Source organism: Erythranthe guttata, chromosome 13 (genome assembly GCF_056151865.1).
Source record: "Erythranthe guttata isolate IM_541 chromosome 13, IM_541, whole genome shotgun sequence".
Lineage (NCBI taxonomy): Eukaryota > Viridiplantae > Streptophyta > Magnoliopsida > Lamiales > Phrymaceae > Erythranthe > Erythranthe guttata.
In genome coordinates, this window is record NC_142545.1 from 18,524,072 (window position 1) to 18,542,371 (window position 18,300).

General features: G+C 37.0%; 7 protein-coding genes and 2 non-coding genes across 10 annotated transcripts in view; 7 read left to right on the forward strand and 2 right to left on the reverse strand.

Moving 5' to 3' along the window:
- Positions 1-18,300, forward strand: part of AUG4 (HAUS augmin-like complex subunit) — an 80,354-nt gene that overhangs the window by 48,029 nt on the left and 14,025 nt on the right. The window lies entirely within an intron of this gene.
- Positions 186-3,302, forward strand: LOC105948817 (cytochrome P450 716B1). Its single transcript, XM_012972050.2, has 4 exons — positions 186-798; positions 1,214-1,655; positions 1,740-1,927; positions 2,842-3,302. The coding sequence occupies exons 1-4, from the start codon at positions 304-306 to the stop codon at positions 3,136-3,138; spliced, it is 1,422 nt and encodes a 473-aa protein (XP_012827504.2). The 5' UTR covers positions 186-303; the 3' UTR covers positions 3,139-3,302.
- On the reverse strand, positions 3,175-6,699 carry LOC105948816 (uncharacterized). The gene is made up of 7 exons (XM_012972049.2): positions 6,193-6,699; positions 5,271-5,411; positions 4,817-5,182; positions 4,495-4,740; positions 4,293-4,385; positions 3,724-3,924; positions 3,175-3,611 (listed from the first exon to the last, which is right to left on the reverse strand). Exons 1-7 carry the CDS (start codon positions 6,499-6,501, stop codon positions 3,393-3,395), a joined length of 1,575 nt encoding a protein of 524 aa, XP_012827503.2. The 5' UTR covers positions 6,502-6,699; the 3' UTR covers positions 3,175-3,392.
- Positions 7,195-8,469, forward strand: LOC105948841 (fatty acid desaturase 4, chloroplastic). The gene has a single exon (XM_012972079.2). It carries the CDS (start codon positions 7,391-7,393, stop codon positions 8,303-8,305), a length of 915 nt encoding a protein of 304 aa, XP_012827533.2. The 5' UTR covers positions 7,195-7,390; the 3' UTR covers positions 8,306-8,469.
- On the reverse strand, positions 8,783-10,363 carry LOC105948842 (Pollen Ole e 1 allergen and extensin family protein). Its single transcript, XM_012972080.2, has 2 exons — positions 9,937-10,363; positions 8,783-9,244 (listed from the first exon to the last, which is right to left on the reverse strand). Exons 1-2 carry the CDS (start codon positions 10,091-10,093, stop codon positions 8,961-8,963), a joined length of 441 nt encoding a protein of 146 aa, XP_012827534.1. The 5' UTR covers positions 10,094-10,363; the 3' UTR covers positions 8,783-8,960.
- On the forward strand, positions 11,434-11,513 carry LOC148766100 (small nucleolar RNA R21). The gene has a single exon (XR_016029455.1). It is a non-coding gene; the product is annotated as a small nucleolar RNA R21 (small nucleolar RNA).
- Positions 11,735-11,811, forward strand: LOC148766101 (small nucleolar RNA R21). The gene has a single exon (XR_016029456.1). It is a non-coding gene; the product is annotated as a small nucleolar RNA R21 (small nucleolar RNA).
- On the forward strand, positions 13,027-15,267 carry LOC105948739 (putative serine/threonine-protein kinase PBL23). The gene is made up of 5 exons (XM_088811360.1): positions 13,027-13,435; positions 13,654-13,835; positions 13,911-14,100; positions 14,205-14,596; positions 14,800-15,267. Exons 1-5 carry the CDS (start codon positions 13,198-13,200, stop codon positions 15,040-15,042), a joined length of 1,245 nt encoding a protein of 414 aa, XP_088667486.1. The 5' UTR covers positions 13,027-13,197; the 3' UTR covers positions 15,043-15,267.
- LOC105948888 (hexon) lies at positions 16,040-18,085 on the forward strand. Of its 2 annotated transcripts, XM_088811897.1 has the most exons (3): positions 16,040-16,355; positions 16,988-17,586; positions 17,701-18,085. In XM_088811897.1, exon 2 carries the CDS (start codon positions 17,066-17,068, stop codon positions 17,537-17,539), a length of 474 nt encoding a protein of 157 aa, XP_088668023.1. In that variant the 5' UTR covers positions 16,040-16,355; positions 16,988-17,065; the 3' UTR covers positions 17,540-17,586; positions 17,701-18,085. The 2 variants fall into 2 exon arrangements, with proteins under 2 accessions (XP_088668023.1, XP_012827594.2); XM_012972140.2 differs by having other exon boundaries at positions 16,988-18,085.

Genomic DNA, 18,300 nt, shown 5'->3' on the forward strand with positions numbered 1-18,300 from the left:
ATTGGCCATATTGATAATTGAAGTAAACAAGATAGATAATCTTTCTTACAGTTGCAGTTGAGTAAAGAAGACAAAGGCTGTCTACTATTTGTCCTAATACTAATGCTATCTAACTTGGAATAATACTACACGACAAACAAAACTCTATACTCATGTAGTAATATTAATTCAGAGAAGGAATAATATGCAACACAAGGTTCCTTTGCAATAAGAGACGAAACTATGAATTAATTGGATTCTTGAGAAACTATATATATAGTTCTTGATATATTTTCATTAAATCATCTATCTACCTAAGAGTTCATGGCTATCTCCCTCCTCCTTCCCCTATTCATATTATCAATCTTTTTCCTCGTTATACGGAAAAGGAAACAACAACCGAGAGAACGGGTCCCACCCGGTTCATTAGGCATACCGTTTATCGGCCAAAGCCTTGACCTTCTGTGGGCCATGAGAGCTAACACTGCAGACAAATGGATGTCCGATAGAGCGAAAAAATACGGGCCCGTTTCGAAGATGAGCCTCTTTGGCAAACCGACGGTTTTCATTCACGGGCAAGCGGCCAACAAGTTTGTCTTCGCAAGTGACGGCAAATTGAGCAATCATCAGACGGAATCTGTGAGGATGATACTTGGAGATCGGTGCCTTTTGGAACTCAACGGGGAAGATCATAAGAGGATTCGGAAAGCTCTTGCATTGTTCCTCAAGCCAGATAGCTTAAAGAACTACATCGGAAAAATTGAGGAAGAAATCAGCATCCACCTCGAAATGCATTGGGTGGGGAAAACCGAAGTTAAGGTAACACTACTTTTTGCATCAATAGTATATGACTATATGTCGCTTTGGAGTTATTTTTAGCCCTCCATATTATCTGTTACTTTGGAGTTCCAATAACGAATTAAATTATTTTTCCTGTTTTACCCTTATTAAAAAAAATCGTTCAAAATTATCTGTCGGTTTAGAATTTCAATGTTGCATTAATTATTGTTTTCTCAATTTTGCCCTTATTAGTCCTATTTAGTTGAGAAAAAATAATGAAAATAAACTTAATGACATGGGTATTTTAGTCACACAATATGTTTTCTCTAAAATCCATGTATATTTAATAGCTTTCTTATTACGTGTAAGAACCTTAAACGACGGTTATTATGGAACGGAGGAACTAACATAATATATGTACTAATTAATCCGTTGCAATATTCAATTTATTAAGGTTTTACCATTGATGAAGAAGCTCACATTCGACATCATTTGCTCCCTTCTTTTCGGTCTCGAAAGAGGAGCAAGGAGAGACGAACTCGTTCGGTATTTCCAAGAGATGATCGAAGGAATGTGGTCGATTCCATTTAATATTCCGTTCACACGCTTCAACCGCAGCCTCAAGGCCAGCCTCAGAGTCCAGAAAATGTTGAAAAAACTCGTATCCGAGAAAAGGACTCAACTCGCAAAGGGTGGCGAATCATCTAATCAGGATCTCATCACTTGCTTGCTCGGCATTCGTGGGGCCCACGGCGAAGAACTAATCTCCGAAGACGAGATTATACACAATGTTATGCTGATCATGGTTGCCGGCCACGACACCTCATCGGTCCTAATTACTTTTATCGTTCGGGTTTTGGCGAATTATCCAAATGTACACGAGGCTGTTCTGAAAGGTACTAACTTCGCCTCGTATTATTTTCGAAGATTTATTTATGAATTCGTTGATGTAGAAAATGATGAATAATGTCTAATTTCAGAGCAAGAAGAGATTAAAAAGGGTATTTCTCATGGATGTTTCTTGACATGGGAAGATCTAGGCAAGATGAAGTATACATGGAAAGTGGCGATGGAGACCCTTCGAACGGTTCCTCCGATATTCGGAGGCTTTCGTGAGACGTTGGAGGAAATCGAGTATCAAGGGTACATAATACCGAAAGGGTGGCAAGTAAGACAAATTCATTTCAAACCGAATGTATAATTAGGGGTGGAAATCGGAGCGGAAATTTTGAATTCCGATCCGAAAAAATTCCCATTTTGGAACAATACTTTTCGTTCCGAGTTCGGAAAATTCCAATTTCCAATTTTTTTCTTTTGGAATGGAATCAGAATTCATATTAGATTCCGCTTTCTTATCCAAATTTAATTTCCGAAAATTCCGACTTTTTTCTTAAAATTACCCTTATACTATCAATATTATTATTTATTTTTCGTAAAAAAATTGACCAAAAAATTGGAATTTCTGAATTCCGGCGATTACAATCCAAAAATTTCCAATTTTGGAAAAGAAAAAATGCATTCCAATTTCTGATTTTTGTTTGGAACGAAATTGGAATTATTTTTCCACCTCTGAGAAAAAAAATGGTTATGTTTGTTAAGCTTTTCAAATTCTTTCTACACTTTCCCCAAAATGAAAATTATCTTTCTACACTATTTTCAAAAACTTTCCACAAAACAAATTCAAATATTTCTCTCTCTAACAAACATGATTTGACCGCTACAGTGAAAATTGTCTTCACTAAAATACAAAATCAAATCACTTTATCTTTTAAATTCTTCTTCCAAAATACCTTTTTCCAACACCTTTCAGACATGATTTGACTTGCTACAGTACAAATTGTCTCCTCCCAAAACACAAACAAACTTTATTTAATTTTCAAATTCTTCTCCCAAAACATCTTTCCCCAAAATAAAATGGAAATGGAAGCCCAAAAGCTTACCAAACACAGCCAATGATTTTTTTTTTCAAAAGAGCTAATTCCATCCCGATCCGTCTAATTTCCACCCCTATGTACGGTCATTTCGCAAAATCTCGGAATTTTGATGACTTGCACTAATTTTTTAAAATTAATATGCATACAGGTATTCTGGGTTACTAGCATGACTCACATGGACAACAATATTTTTCCGGAACCATCCAAATTCGACCCGGCCCGGTTCGAGAATCCAGCATCAATTCCGCCTTACGTTTACGTACCATTTGGTGGTGGGGCCCGTATTTGTCCGGGTTACGAGTTTGCCAAGATTGAAACTTTGGTGACAATTCATTACCTGGTTACTCGATTCAACTGGAAACTCTGCTGCAGCAACAACTCCTTCAAACGGGATCCAATGCCAGAGCCTACTCACGGACTTCCGATTAAAATCACGCCAAAGTAAAATTGCTGTCTATTTCGATAATAAATGTTTCAAGAATTTATATAAGCAGATGTTCAATTCAAATACGAAGTTTGTCACAGTTTGAACAAATCTTACTATATGATTCGTACTTTCGATGTGCATTTGTACAATTGAGGGCAACTTAATATCACTTGTATTTTCTACATTACGTATAAATATTATCAACTCTAGTTATATACAAGAGATGTACATTGTACACAGAAGCGTAATTACGATCTAACCATAGTGTTTATTCAGCAGCCAACTGGTCTGGAATATTCCGGCGGCATCGATGGGCATCTTTCGTTCATGTGAGGATAAGGATCCATTGTATTGTAACCAGGCAATTCCATCCGATATTTTCCTTTAATTTGGCAAAACGGGAGTTTTACCGTGTCCGCGTCGTTATTGCACCACTCGGGCAAACGGGTCGAGTTGTTTTCGAACAGCTTGAGAGAATACGCATCTTTTATCTGTAAAAGAAAAAAAAAAAAAAAAAAAAGATGTCGGAGACGAATTAATGAAGATAATCAATATATATAGATTTATTTTTATGTTCGATGTGGCCGGCGTCATAATACTCACTGTGAACTCGGTGACTTGAATAGAGGTGGCGAGTTCACCGAACAATCCGGCTTCTTTGTACATTTCGAAGATAAAAGCAACGCACGATGTTGACTTTCCGTCAACATAAATCCAATCATCTTGTTCGGGGATTGCCAGTAGTTCACCGAAAGAAGATCCGCGCTTCTCCACTTCGACAAGAATTTCAGAAAGACTAAAGTTCTACACGGAAAACAATTAGATATATTTAGTGTACTATAATGTACTCGTTCCTTCCCATTTAGTTGTCGCACAATTTTTGAGAAAATCAATAAATATGCATGGATTGTACGGGAAAAAAAATATAAAATCACGAAAATACCCTTGTCGTTAATTGATTCTCAGCTAATTATCTTTCAATTAATTAAGAGTGATAAAGGGAAAAATTGATAAACGTGCAATTAATGCTTCATGTGACAAATTATTTGGAACAAAAGCAATTATCCACAGCGACAAATAACACATGCCTAAAATTAATATATATAATATATATATATATATATATATATATATATATATATATATATATATATATATATATATTAAAAAACCTGAGTTCCAAGTCGTTTGTTCAATGCCTCGTTCCATATGTTACCAGCGTACGCAGGCTTCATTTGAGTCCAAACTGTCATAACAGAAGCAACCTGTAATAAAACCAACAAGTTAAATCAGACGAAGAAGCAAAAAAAAATGCAGTTAAAAGTATCGACGAAACAAAAAAAAAAAAAAAAGAAAAAGAAAAAAAGGAAGTACCAAGTGAGCATCTAAAGGAGGTGGATAATTTCCACTAACTGTGTCGATCCAGCTGAATATCAAGTTATGATAACCGTAAGGTTTTCCCGACATGCTTTTGGCATATTCCCATGCAGCTGTCTCGTTGAATACGGCCCTTAGTTCGGGATGCAAAGGAAGCAATGCTATTTGTGGATTCGTGTCGTCTTTTTTCAGCTCGTATTCCCACCATTCATCCCATGGTAATATAGCAATAACATCCTCCCCCTAAAAACCATCAACTTTTACAAATACACATCTTATTCGCAAATTCAAAAGGACGCATCAAAAATCAAACCAGTACCTCCTCGTTTTCGTGTCCCGATTCTGCAACCCATAGCTTCCCTTCGGAATCCCTTAAGCAGACAGCAGTATGGCCCGCGTAAGATCCGGTCACCCACTTTTCTAGGGTTTCGAAACCGCCCCACAACCCTCGGATTTTGGACAGGGCGAGAAAATCGCCAGAGTGGATATCTTCGATAGTAATGTTGGTGATCCACGGTTGAGGTCTTTCTTCGAAGGTGGCACCCATGTGCTTTTCAAGAAACGCAAGATTAGCACTTTCGCCCCACTTTGTGTTTGTGAATAAAGGCACCACCTCCCACATAGCTTGAAGAGTTCCCAGCATTCCCGCTTGCATGAGAAAAATCGAAACTCCCCGATTCTTGACCTGATTTTCATCGAGGCGGTTCGTATTTAAAAAAAATTATATATGGAAGCCAAATTATGATTGGAAAATCAAATTAAGTCCAACTCACGTATTCGAATTCGGCTTGTGATTCCCACTCTTTGAATTCGAGGGTGTGCTCTCGAGATAGAATATAATAGTCCCACGTCACACGATACGGAGTGGCGAATACGTAAAGATCCATACATGTCCAACTATGTGCTTTGCTAACCTGGCAAATTGAAACTAAACATTAACACTCTTACAGCAAAGATAAGCATTAATTGCTATTTCCACATGTAATAGTTTCTGATTCGCACCTTCACAATGCATCAAAAACCAATCTAGAAGAATATGCATTAACTTAAGCCCACCCTTTTTTCACAATTTCCTCATAAATATTCAAAAGGTTAAATTACAGCCACCCCTAAGGTAATGTTAAATTACAAAAAAACCTTTCATGTTTGGATAATTACAACCACCCCTTCAGCTATGAATCTTCTTACACGTCCACCCCTATGATGTCGAATTGAGTGGAATCTTCTAGATTATGTGGAATATTCTTCAATTTGTACCCATTTTACAATATTCGAGCTCCACAATTTGAAACAAGATGATCATAAGATGTGTTTCTTGGCTTGTAAATATCAGATTGTGGTGGTGCATCAGATTGTGGGGGTGCATCATGATGCATCAGAAACTGCATTTTTGCACAAAACGAGTAAAACCAGAGAATATTCCATGGAATCTATATGATTCTGTAAAATTTGACGACACCATAAGGATGGACGTGTAAGAACAGACAAGGGTGGTTGTAATTATCCAAGAGGAGGTTTTTCGTCATTTGACCTTAGCTCCCATATTCTCCCATATTCAAAATAAAAACTTGAACAACAAAATTCCAATATTATCAATACCAATCATCAAATGTAAAACAACCTCGGAAAACAAAAATCAAGAATCACAAGAAGGATTAAATCTAGCAGACAGAAGAATGGCGACAAATAAAAAACCTTAATATGGAGAGTGCCACCCCCAAATTGGGTTCCACTATTGTTGTGAAAAACCAACCAAGCAGTATTATTGTAGAAGCAAGATCCCTTCCAGTTTAAGACGGAATTGTTCGAAACAGAGGCGGCGCCGACAAAGGACGGCAGAAGGTCCGCCGCGTTGTTGAGTTTGTTTAAAATAGGCCAAGAAATTTGTCTGGGCAGAAGGGGTAGTACGTCGACGGGGCGAAAGGGTGCTTTAAAGGCTTGTACTTTCTCGGTTCCGACGAGTACTGCCAGTAGTAGCGATAATATCTGGTGGGTTTTGATCATCTTTGAAGGCGATGATGGAGGAAGATTGGTTTTTTTTTTTTCCCCCGAAAAAAGATCGGTTTTTTTAGTGAGAGTAAAAAAGAGCTGTTATAATTTAAGAAGGTTTGACTTTATTTAATGTGGTTCTTGGCCGGATGAAACTAGGAATATGCTGCAAATTGTCCGACGGGTTTGCTGGGATTAATGAATATGATTGGTGCCTTAAGCTCGAGCCTCGCATTCATTTTGACTAGCTCGAACTCGAGCACTTCGAGTATTTTTTTTTTTTTTTTTTGGTTCGAGCTCGAAATCGAATCTGAGCTATTTTGTGTATTTTTTTAAAGTTTTTATGATATTATTAGAATTCTATTATTATAAATTATAATAAAAAAACCGAAATAAAAAAATGACTTCTAATATCTTTTTATTTATTTATATAAATTTATTATCTATTTCTATATTAATTATATTTAAAAAAAGAAAAGAAAAAAAAAACCTCAAGCCGGCTTGCAAGATCACGAACAAATAAGAATGAGTTCGGACTCGACTCATTGAAAAATTCGAGTTCGAACTTTTGTCGGCTCAACGAGTTCACGAGCCGGCTCAGCCGGTCAGCTCATTTACACCTATTCATAAGTATTATAATAATAAAATAAAATAAAAATATATGTATATATATATAAAACAAAAATACCATTCATTATCTTCACATTTCTTGTGAAACAAAAATTGTTAGAACACAAATTGAACACGATTACTATGCCCCACGCAACGTAAATAGCAACCACATTTTGGACAAAAAGTTGGATTTCTAATTGAAACCACAAATTTCAGTTTCCACTTTTCCAATTGCAAAAAATAGTACAACCATACTTCAAAAACTCCTTGCCGCCACCGCTATTTCTCTTCAATGGCTATTTTGGCTCAACCTGCTCCCTCTCTCAGGCCACATTTGCCGCACCGCCGCCGCGCCCGATTCTCCCATCAAATTTCCCTTCTTACCCGAGTCCATTGCTCCGCCACCGCGCCATCCAAGCCCCGCCGTCCCAACTCCGACAATCTAACCCTCGATCCGACCCTCCTCACTCCGGCAGCGACCCGGCCACCCGTGATTAATGACCCAGCTCTGAAATCAAACTGGTCCCACCGTGCGTGGGTAGCAGGCGGCTGCACCACCGTGTTAGTTTCTCTGGCAAAATCCACTGTTGGTGCGGCCGACTCGCACATCTGGCTCGAGCCAATCCTAGCCGGCTTAATCGGCTACGTGATGGCCGACCTCGGCTCCGGAGTCTACCACTGGGGCATCGACAACTACGGCGGCGCTGGAACCCCAGTTTTCGGATCCCAAATCGAGGCCTTTCAAGGCCACCACAGGTGGCCCTGGACGATCACGCGCCGCCAGTTCGCCAACAACCTGCACGCCCTGGCCCGGGCGGTGGCCTTCGCCGTTCTGCCGATAATTCTCATCTGCGACGACCCGGTTGTGCTCGGGTTCGTCGGAGTGTGCTCCGGCTGCATTATGTTCAGCCAGCAGTTCCACGCATGGGCCCACACGACGAAGAGCAAGCTGCCGCCGTTGGTGGCGGCCCTGCAGGACGGAGGAGTGCTGGTGTCGCGGTCGCAGCACGCGGCGCACCACCGGGCGCCGTACAACAACAACTACTGCATCGTGAGCGGGGTTTGGAACGAGACGCTGGATAGCTTGAGGGTTTTCGAGGCCATGGAAATGGTGATCTTCTTCAAGTTCGGTGTGAGGCCGAGATCTTGGACCGACCCAAACTCCGATTGGACTGAACAATCTGAAGCCACTTCTTTATCATCATAAATAAATCACATTCTATACATATATAAAAAAAATGTATCTTTATCTTTTACAAATGAAATAGGAATAATTGATTTGTAGAAACATTTATCATTTTGTATTATTGATTCTATGGGCTGCTGATGCAAAATAGTTTAATGTAATTAATAAGCTTCTTTGTATGTTCATTTGAATGTTTGTGAAGATCAACTTTGCATATTTCTGTCAAGATGAAACGAGTCCGTTGAGTTCGATTAAATTTAGAAAATAACTGCGACAAAGGTTGTTCTAGTTTCGAGTGACCTTGTCATTCGACCCTAGTTTAAACCCGCATGTCAATTCTTTCTAGACCGAAGTCGTCACATATAGTTAAGTTAAAAGATTATAAAACGGGTGGATTTACGGATCCGCAAGTGTTTTCCCGTTATCATAATTAATAAGCGCCAAACATTGTATTTAACACCGTAACCATTATCACTTTAAAACCACATAATACGCTCGTAGGCCGACAGATAAAATCACTGCATAGCCAAGTAAAGATTGTTCCTTAACATAGGTACGCAAAGTGGCTATATATATATATATGTGTGTGTTCAAATGCTTAAGATATACATCCGGGCTTCGCCTTCTTTTAACCATTTTCTGTAAATTTATTTTTGAGTCGAACAACATAAACTTTCTAAGCACAGTATGCAGGAACAACGGCTTGACGGTATACGAAAGGTCTGACAGTATGGGAATAACCTGAGGGGTGGTTATAGCTGAACTTCACACCGAAGCTACCATCTCCTAAATGCGTGCAGTGACTGTGGAAACTGCTGATTGGCCTGGCTAGACAAGCATCCCACCTTTCGCTCTCCGGCATTGTCTCGGCCACCGTGTATATCCCGTTTGAATTTGTGAACGCTTGATAGTTCAGAACTTCACCCGACTTTGTTATGCAAAGAACTGCCACCTCAGCACCTATCCACAGAAACACGAAATGAAACATAAGGAGGTAGTATATGAGCATATGAGCATATGCATTTGTTTCAATATCTAATTTCCGACAAAATGTTTCCTAGGTTTTTTCGTCATCACATGTGGTCAAAAGATCAACCATGAAGCATATAAGGCGACGAAAATTATCCGACTCTGTGGATGCACCGATGCACAAATAGGTGGTATTTATCGTTTCATAGAAATACGGCCAAGATATGGAACTTCCGTACTCCGAGGGATGCCTAATTGAATTAAAAAAGAAATGTTATCACATATCATAGACTCAACAGAGGATATTGTACTTCGCGATCACTCGTAAACTTGTTCAAAATGAATATCCAACCAAGCAACTAATATACGAATCAGAATGTATGCTTCAAATTCTTTCTCTAGAAAATAAAAAAGGAAATAAATAGCAAACACTTGCATATATTACACCCACAAAACCTAGTTAACTATAACATAATCAAAATCATCGCATTCCAGTTTCAGCAAAGCTCCTATTGGCAGATGAAGATAAACAAATTGGCAGAATTAGATCATCAATTGCAAAAAATGATATGAAGAATATTCCGAATACTGAATCAAAGCTACTAAAAAAAGCAAATTGGAGATTAACCCCAAATTGTACAAAAAAAAAACCCTAAAAATCCATAATCAGAAAAAAGTCTGACCTTGTAGAACATGATCTTCGGGTCCAATAGAAGAGTCTCCACACACATCACAAACCACTCTGCCATGGATTTCACCAGTCCACGAAATCACTCCATCGGCCATCAAAATTGTGAGGAATAGACCCGCAGTCAATAGCCCTATCCAATTGGACTCCATTCGCAACTCAATTGCTGGATCGGAGCTTCTGCGAACTCTTACGGCGGCGAAGAGGTGGAAGCGGTGCTGCGTTCGGCGAGGAGATGTGCTGCCGTGCTTTCCCTCTTTTGCTAGCAACTGTGAACTGTAGTGGCTGCTGTTGGAAAATGATTATTGTGAGTTTTTTCGATTTTTATTTTATTTTTATTTTATTTTTATGTTTTAATAAAAATCTCTCATACAAAAAATATGTGGTCAATCAGTTAGAGAGTAAATTTTGTTGAAATTTTTTTGCAATTAGGGGATTAAATTAGAAGGATTTCGAAAAGATCTATTTTTAAAAGAGAAAAACTAATTTCATTTTGTATATAAAAAAAAGGGTAAATTACAAACACCCCCCTGAGGTATGGTCAAATTACAAAAACACCCCTCTTGTTTGGATGATTACAACCAACCCCTCAGCTCTTCAAATTTAGTGGAATCTTCGAGATTATATGAAATATTATCACTTTTGTACCCGTTTTATACTATTCAAACTCTACATTATGAAGTAAGATGATCGTAATATGTGATTTTTAGCTTGTGTATATCAGTTTGTGGTGCATCAGAAACTGTATTTTTACACAAAACGAATACAAACTAGAGCACATTCCACGAAATCTAGATGATTGTATTGAATTTGGCACAATAAGGGTGGAGGTGTAAGAAAAAATCATAGTTGAGGGGGGTAGATGTAATTATCCAAACAAGAGGGGGTTTTTTGTAATTTGACCATACCTCAGGGGGGGTGTTTGTAATTTACCCTAAAAAAAACAATAGAAATTTTTATTTTTTGAAAAGGGAAATAACAAAAATTGTTCAAAAAAAATTATCGAAATCGAAATTCTACATTTTATTCAGCTATAACATAAACACATAATAAAAATGATATTATAAATAATTTATTTTTTTGAAAAATATCAATATTTCTTTAATTGTTTTTCAAAATCAAAATTGGATCTGAAATTGAAATCTCGTATGTATTTCAATTCGAATCCCCAAAATAAAATAAATAAATTGAAAGAAAAAAAGATACTGAAGCTTTTGAAATTTAGAATGAAAAATATTTTTTTCAAAATAAAAAAAATAAAATTAATCCGGGACAGGGCCAGAAATCTTCTTGTAGCCAAACAGGCTCGGCCCAGAAAATAGGTTCCATTTGCATAAAACCCTAAGCAGAAGTGAAATGAAAACCAAAACCTCCATCCGCCGCCGCCGGAATCCACTTGGAAAGCGAACGGTACTCCGATAATCGGTCGGTTTACTGTTGCATCTTCTCTATTCTTTTCTACTACAATTTGTTTTTATTTTCGTACAAATAAATCCCTATTGATGAACGTTATATATCAAATTAAAAGTAGTGGACTGATCTCCATTGATGATAATCTTGTTCTGAAGGGTTTTCTTTAAAAAATGTTTTATTTTCATTTTGATGTTTGAAATTTTCTGCAATCCCAGTGATGAAATTTTCTCAATTTCTAACGTTAAAAGTAGGCTGATATTATTTATTGATGAGGATTTTGGTTCTGAGGGATGCTTTTGTTGATTTAAAGATGATAACTTTTTTACATTGTTGTGTTATTTTATTGATTTTTTTGATACTATTGTTGTATTTAATCTAATAATCCCTTTGAAGATCTTGCACATATTAAAGTAGTGGACTGATTCTTATTTGATGAGAAAGCTTGTTCTGAGGGATTTTTATCTTACAATATTTTAAATTCTGTTTTTTTTAAGTGATAGTTTATTAATTCTGCATAAAGAAGAAAATGTATATCGATTTTCATTACTTGGTTCACCTTTCTGTTTATTCAATAAAAAAGCAAGAACTTTGTTACATACTTCAAACATTTGCAATAATGAATCTTGAATGTGATTTGTCTGGGTTTTTTTTTTCTTCTTTTCTTTACTGTGAATATCGGACTCGATGTGAGAATGATTTTGGAGACGATGTTCAGAAATTAGTTCAACCGTGTTTTTTGCTGCAGAAAATGTATAGCAGTAATACAATTGAAGTAGCTGATGTGCTATTAATAACTTGGAAAATTAATTTATCCTAGCATCCATCTCTGTATTTTTTTGTTTTACGGAATCAATGAAGTTTTGCAGTGTACAAGTCTAACGGTGAAGTCGGATTGTGGGCCCGGAATCTGCTCGCTCGGGATGAGACATTTGTGAAAACTTTTAGCAAATCTCAATGATCTTCTATTAAGGAAGATGATTGCCCGATGAGATCTTTTGGTGCGCTCGTAGATGAAACTAGAATACTTTCTTCTTCTATTTGTTCATGTCTATTCTCTTTTGTTAAGATAGACTGTAATAAACTCTCCTCATGTGCTTGCGGGAGATTTTAGATTACAGGTAAACCTCTATAAATTTATAGAGTCGGGACTAGCAAAATTTTATTAATTTAGCAAAATATTAAATTATCGAACTAATAATTTAGTAGATTTTTACTTGAGTCAGGACCGGAAAAAATCTATTATTTAAATAAACTTCTTAATTTATAGAGGTTTTACTGTACTTGGAGTCATTTGATTAATAATAATCTTTCTTTTTTCAAAAATAAAATAAAATTACTCCTTATTAACTAAAACATTTAAACTGTATTTGATATTTAGTTAGTTCAATAAATACTTGTATTGACAAAACAATTGTGAAAACAATTAGCTCTTACCTTGAAGAATTCACTTTTTCTTTTTCTTTTTCTTTCTTTTTTTTTTAATGAGAAAATAACATCGGCCAGATCCAAAAATGCATATTATAGTGTAGTAATTTTTATTTTTTGGATAAAAATATTATTATAGGGAAGGGCCTGTGTAATTTTCATTAGTAGTGACGTGGCACTGTCTTATGTAATTAGCTCAAGATCCATTGTCCTAAACGAGTTTGTTAACCAACACCAAAACCATATCCTATGTTTAGAAAATTATTTGATGGATTGAGTCAAATGCATTTTCATAAACATTTAGGCAGACAAAAAAAAAAAAAAATTCGAAAATAAGAAGACCGAAACTACACCGTTGAATCCCTTTACAGTTTCTTGAGGGTCCGACCGGAGAAAGCTTGCAGGAAAATTTTCTTTCATGCAAGCTGGAATCGAACCTTCTTTCGACGGTGTATCCATATTTTTTTTCCTTTTCGAAAATGGTTCGATTGAGGTAACGAAAAAGGAGGAAATAAAAGAAGGGGAAAAAATGTTGAGTTGTTTCTCTTGTTGTATGACACAAGAAAACATCGAGCAAAAGTCGTTAGAGAAGAGCATTCGTGAATATGAGGATACAAAGGCCTTGGCCTCGATCGCGAATATATCCTTAAAAACCGGTAAGACCACATTATTATGTCTTTATTCTTGGGATTTAATGTTTATATATTATCTCTGCTGTCAACAATCGAAAGGGACATAAAATTGTATGTGATTGTGGATAAAGATATCGATTTGAGCAAGTTCTTGATCCCATCTCCAATTTTCTTTTTTATTTTTATTTTCGTTTTGGAAATAGCAAATAAAATGAAAATTGATAAGGCTATTAGATATGCAGATAGCAGCAGGAGAAGGTACTTAGCCGAAGAAATAGACAAACTCGGAAAAAACAACATCTCTGCCGACATTTTCACGTTCCACGAGCTGTCTAATGCCACGCAGGACTTCAACACGGATAATTTGATAGGCGAAGGCGGATTTGGGAGGGTTTACAAAGGCCACCTTGAAAGAAAAGACATTGTAATTAATTCTTCGAACCGTACTTCTAAAATTCATCATCGAACGAGATTTCAACTAATTTTACGTCTTTTTCAGGAAGTTGCGGTCAAACAGCTCGATAGAAACGGTTTCCAAGGAAATAAAGAATTTCTAGTGGAAGTTCTAATGTTGAGCCTTCTTCACCATACGAATCTCGTTAGTCTAGTAGGGTACTGCGCCGAGGGAGATCAAAGAATTTTAGTGTACGAGTACATGGCAAACGGCTCCTTGGAAAATCATCTCCTAAGTAAAAGAAAACAAAAATTCAAATATTTCACCATAATTTTTTTTCAAGAATTTGCCTTGTGCTTATAATCTTGTTGACTATATATAGTTTCTTCTTTTGTGAAGATTTGGCCCCCGATAAAAAGCCTCTCGATTGGGAAACGAGGATGAGAATCGCTCAAGGTGCGGCGAAGGGGCTCGAATACCTGCACGAAACGGCTAACCCTCCGGTTATTTATCGGGATTTCAAGGCGTCCAACATACTTTTAGACGGGGAATTCAACCCGAAACTTTCCGATTTCGGGCTTGCTAAAATAAGCCCGGCCGGTGGAAAGCCCTATGTTTCCACGAGGGTGATGGGGACCTACGGCTATTGTGCACCGGAGTACGCATCCACCGGCCAGCTCACCACGAAATCCGATGTTTATAGCTTCGGAGTTGTCTTCTTGGAAATGATCACCGGTAGAAGAGTTGTCGATAATTCGAAACCGAGCGAAGAACAAAACTTACTCGATTGGGTATGGTCTACATTACCAAAATATTTTATCACGGGTTTATTTATTGCATTCACCACCACCACCATGTAAACTATAACAGTAGAGCCTAGATACCAGCTCTTCTAATCAGTACACTAAAATTGAACAACACACGGAGGTCTTTATTTAGTGACGAGTTTGAAGTTCCGATTATTTTATTTTTTTTTTACGGAAAAATTTGACAGGCACGGCCATTATTTAAAGACAAGAAGAAGTTTCATCTAATGGCGGATCCGTTGCTAAACGGGAACTACCCGGAAAAGGGACTAAACCAAGCTCTTGCGATAGCGGCAATGTGTCTACAAGAAGATGCGACTACTCGGCCTTTGATTACCGACGTTGTTTCTGCTTTGGAATTTTTATTCGTCGCTAAAGGCCAAGAAGAGGCTGAAGATGATGATGATGCTGATCATGATAAACAACAATAGATCTACTACACAAGGTTGTATTATTAAATGTAAAATCATATAGTATTAAGACAATTTTGATTGATATTCATACGACGGTTTGGCGAACATAGCGATTATTATTTAGACTCGATTTTGTAACGTTATTTTTTTAATTCAAATTATGTTAGGGGAGTGAGGGAGCATGGTTTGATTGATTTGCTTTAAGTCGAGTCCCAGAAAATATATTTGTTGATTGATTTGGAATTATTTGCAAATTCTGTTTCTATTGTTTATGATTATGATGATTGATCTTCTTTTATGGTCGCAAAAGCTTCTGAAAAGTAATTCTAAGTTTTTTTTGCCTCATAATCATTTTTGAAGCTCAACTTTTAAAATAAGCGCTTTATAATTAACTTAACTCATAATCAATTTTTGCAAACACCAGCCATACATTACTAGGTTGCTTCACGTTAATCAGCCAAACAACTTTACAAACCGGTAAATTTGCTACCGGTCGGAGTTTCCGGTTCTTGCCGATTTCAATCTGAAATATTCCAATCTAGTAACTAACATTTTCATGCCGATTTTTAAAATTTTGATTTCGATTTTTTTTTAAGTTTCAATCATGATTGGAATTATAAATGCAACTATTAAAGAAATCGAATTTTTTATGTGATTTAATTTTTGAAAATAATTCCAAATGTTCAAAAAATAACTCTTAAACAAAGGTTGCATATATGATGGAAAATACAGTTTTCATCCCTCAAGTTTGCACCAATTTCACATTTGGTCCCCATATTCACAACAAATACATTTGGTCCCTCATATTTGAAAAATCAAACACTTTTAGTCCTTTTCGTTGATTTTCCATAAATACTAATGGAATCAAGTGTGTACCCATAACTGTGTTAACTATCCGACTAATAAATTGAAGTAAATGACAAAAGTGTTAAATTATTAAAACATGAGGACCAAATGTGGAATTGATGCAAATATGACTTTCATTTTTATTTTTATTTTTTCTTGATAAGAAGCAAAATATGAAATTAAACAAACCGAAGTGGGGCAGCAATGTAGGAAAAGGTCAAGGGGAGCCCAACCCAGCCGAGAAACACAAGGATTAAACGAAAAAAAAATTGTCGGATCTTGCCAATAATTTCTTAAATAATCAGACAAAACCCCAAATTCACGTCGTTCGTAGGTGATATTAGATTTCCTCGAAGCGATAATCGGAAACACGCCATTTTCAAGATTCGATTTTTATTTCGGAACTCTGTATCTGCTTTGTGGGCTCTGGCATCAATCGATTCTCAACCCTTTTTTGCCGAAGGTCCAGATAATGGGTTTTGTCGGTAATGTACAATCGTCAGTGATAATGTAGTTTTGTTCGCAGGTTTTAAGGTTTATGAATGTTTATTACATCTGCTTCACTTGTTCATTTTTTATGTGGGGTGGTTGGCTGCTTTTCCCCCTTTGTCAGATTTTTTTAATGGGTGAAATTGATTGAGCCACAGTTCAATTAAAACGATGCAGCGATGTTAGGTGCCTTTTGATTTTGACCTAATTATTTCATTTGGAAACAATCAATCCATAAGCATTGATTATTTGAATTAGGTTAGTTTTTTTTCAGGGAAAAAAAGTCACTATGAATTAATGTTGGTAGTGTACAAGCATTATGAGATGTTTTTTTTTTCGATTCGAAAGTTACTCGACTCTTTGATGTAATTTACCCCTCCTCGTTTTTATCTACTAGTAAAAGTGTTATCTTCAAATGGAAATATCGGTTATATCTCGACGGGGGTGATGCATTTTGCTTATAAAAATGTGAAAAATCGTGTATTGTATGACTATCGTGTTTTTGAGTTCGATGGTAATTTAAACGAAATGTGTATTGTAGAATTAATTATCTGCATATATATATAATGGTGTATCTGCTGTAGTTGAATCAAGACTTATGTGTTTGACAATGCTCTTTTTTTTTCAGGATTTTGAATTGACAAGAAGTCCGTTTTTTTGAATAATAACTTACTACAGAAAATATCCTTACACTAATCGGAACACCATGGTTCAGACATTAGAAGCTATAAGGGGTGGAGGTGGATCCGTGAAAATCGGTACAACTGGCACAATCAGTGCACTAATGACAAGAGAAATAGAATATTCTGCATCAAAAGTTCCTCCGCTTTGTACTTCTGCTCCAACCAACGACGCCACTCCTCGAAAACCGAAACCAAGAACATCATCGGACGAAGCAAGCAGCAGCAGCACAACCACAACCGCAAGCACCATTAAAAACGAAGCGAAAAAGACAAAGCACCAGTCCGTACGAACCCACCAAATTCCGATGCTTGCAGCCGATAATATATCCCTAGACGGAACTCCCGTAAGACAAAAGCCCGTCAAGAAGGGGCCCACGGGTGTGGTCGAGATCGTGGACATAAAATGCGGAAGTTCAGACAAGAACTGGGTGAACCCTATAGCAAATCGGCTAAAGAAACTCGGATTCTCTAAACTATCGTCGGACAACGTTAATTAGCCCTAATGCTGCAACTGCAACTTCTTGATATCGGCTTTCAGATTTCTGTAAGCCAGTTTAGAGAACTTACTCGGTTTATTGCTTTCCTCTACTTCCACCATAGAACACATGCTCGGTATGAATCTCTTGCTCACTGCCCTCTTCTTCTTTGCCGGTTCAAGATTGGATTTTGGGAACTCGCCTCGTTTGGAAGGGTTGTTGGAGCTCGTTCGAGCAGCTAACTCGAGTCGGCTGAAGTATTCCATTTCTTGCATGATGAGTGATCCCACGGTACCTCTTGTCCCTATTGCTACTGGATTAGATTTTGTGGTCATTTTTTCGGGAATTTCTGAGGCGAAGAAGGTGTGCGATATTTCTTGAAGTGTTGTTGTAGGTATTTTCTTGGTCGAAGATTCGGTTAGAGTAGTGTGCATGTTTTAGCTTATGTGTTGTTGTTGCTGCTTTGTGGGTTTATTTTTTTCATGAGTTTCTTTAACTTATAATTGGGAGGTGAGGTGAGGTGAATGTGGTCACTGGATTCATGTGCATGCAATTAAATCAATTTATCTCTCTCTCTCTCTCTCTCTCTCTCTCTCTCTGATATCTACCAACAACTTGTGAAGTATTTCTTTTGTTATTAAGTTTTGGTGGATTTTTTATTACTACTAATTATGTAAAACCTATCATATGCTGATGATTCCGGTGGTCCTAACGACCCTCGATTGGCTGATTCAAACACAGTAATGTGTAAGAACGGATTAAAAGCTAAAAAAGTTATCTAT

Bases quoted from the DNA above. Each gene is read 5' to 3' on its own strand.
- LOC105948817 (XM_012972050.2), top strand. From the start codon at position 304: ATGGCTATCTCCCTCCTCCTTCCCCTATTCATATTATCAATCTTTTTC. The intron at 799-1,213 runs GTAACACTACTT...CAATTTATTAAG, and splicing joins TGGGGAAAACCGAAGTTAAG to GTTTTACCATTGATGAAGAA. The intron at 1,928-2,841 runs GTAAGACAAATT...ATATGCATACAG, and splicing joins TAATACCGAAAGGGTGGCAA to GTATTCTGGGTTACTAGCAT.
- LOC105948816 (XM_012972049.2), bottom strand. From the start codon at position 6,501: ATGATCAAAACCCACCAGATATTATCGCTACTACTGGCAGTACTCGTC. The intron at 5,183-5,270 runs GTGAGTTGGACT...GATGAAAATCAG, and splicing joins CACAAGCCGAATTCGAATAC to GTCAAGAATCGGGGAGTTTC. The intron at 4,741-4,816 runs GTACTGGTTTGA...GATGGTTTTTAG, and splicing joins CGGGACACGAAAACGAGGAG to GGGGAGGATGTTATTGCTAT.
- LOC105948841 (XM_012972079.2), top strand. From the start codon at position 7,391: ATGGCTATTTTGGCTCAACCTGCTCCCTCTCTCAGGCCACATTTGCCG.
- LOC105948842 (XM_012972080.2), bottom strand. From the start codon at position 10,093: ATGGAGTCCAATTGGATAGGGCTATTGACTGCGGGTCTATTCCTCACA. The intron at 9,245-9,936 runs GTCAGACTTTTT...TTCTGTGGATAG, and splicing joins CGAAGATCATGTTCTACAAG to GTGCTGAGGTGGCAGTTCTT.
- LOC105948739 (XM_088811360.1), top strand. From the start codon at position 13,198: ATGCAAGCTGGAATCGAACCTTCTTTCGACGGTGTATCCATATTTTTT. The intron at 13,836-13,910 runs GTAATTAATTCT...CGTCTTTTTCAG, and splicing joins ACCTTGAAAGAAAAGACATT to GAAGTTGCGGTCAAACAGCT. The intron at 14,597-14,799 runs GTATGGTCTACA...AAAATTTGACAG, and splicing joins AACAAAACTTACTCGATTGG to GCACGGCCATTATTTAAAGA.
- LOC105948888 (XM_012972140.2), top strand. From the start codon at position 17,066: ATGGTTCAGACATTAGAAGCTATAAGGGGTGGAGGTGGATCCGTGAAA.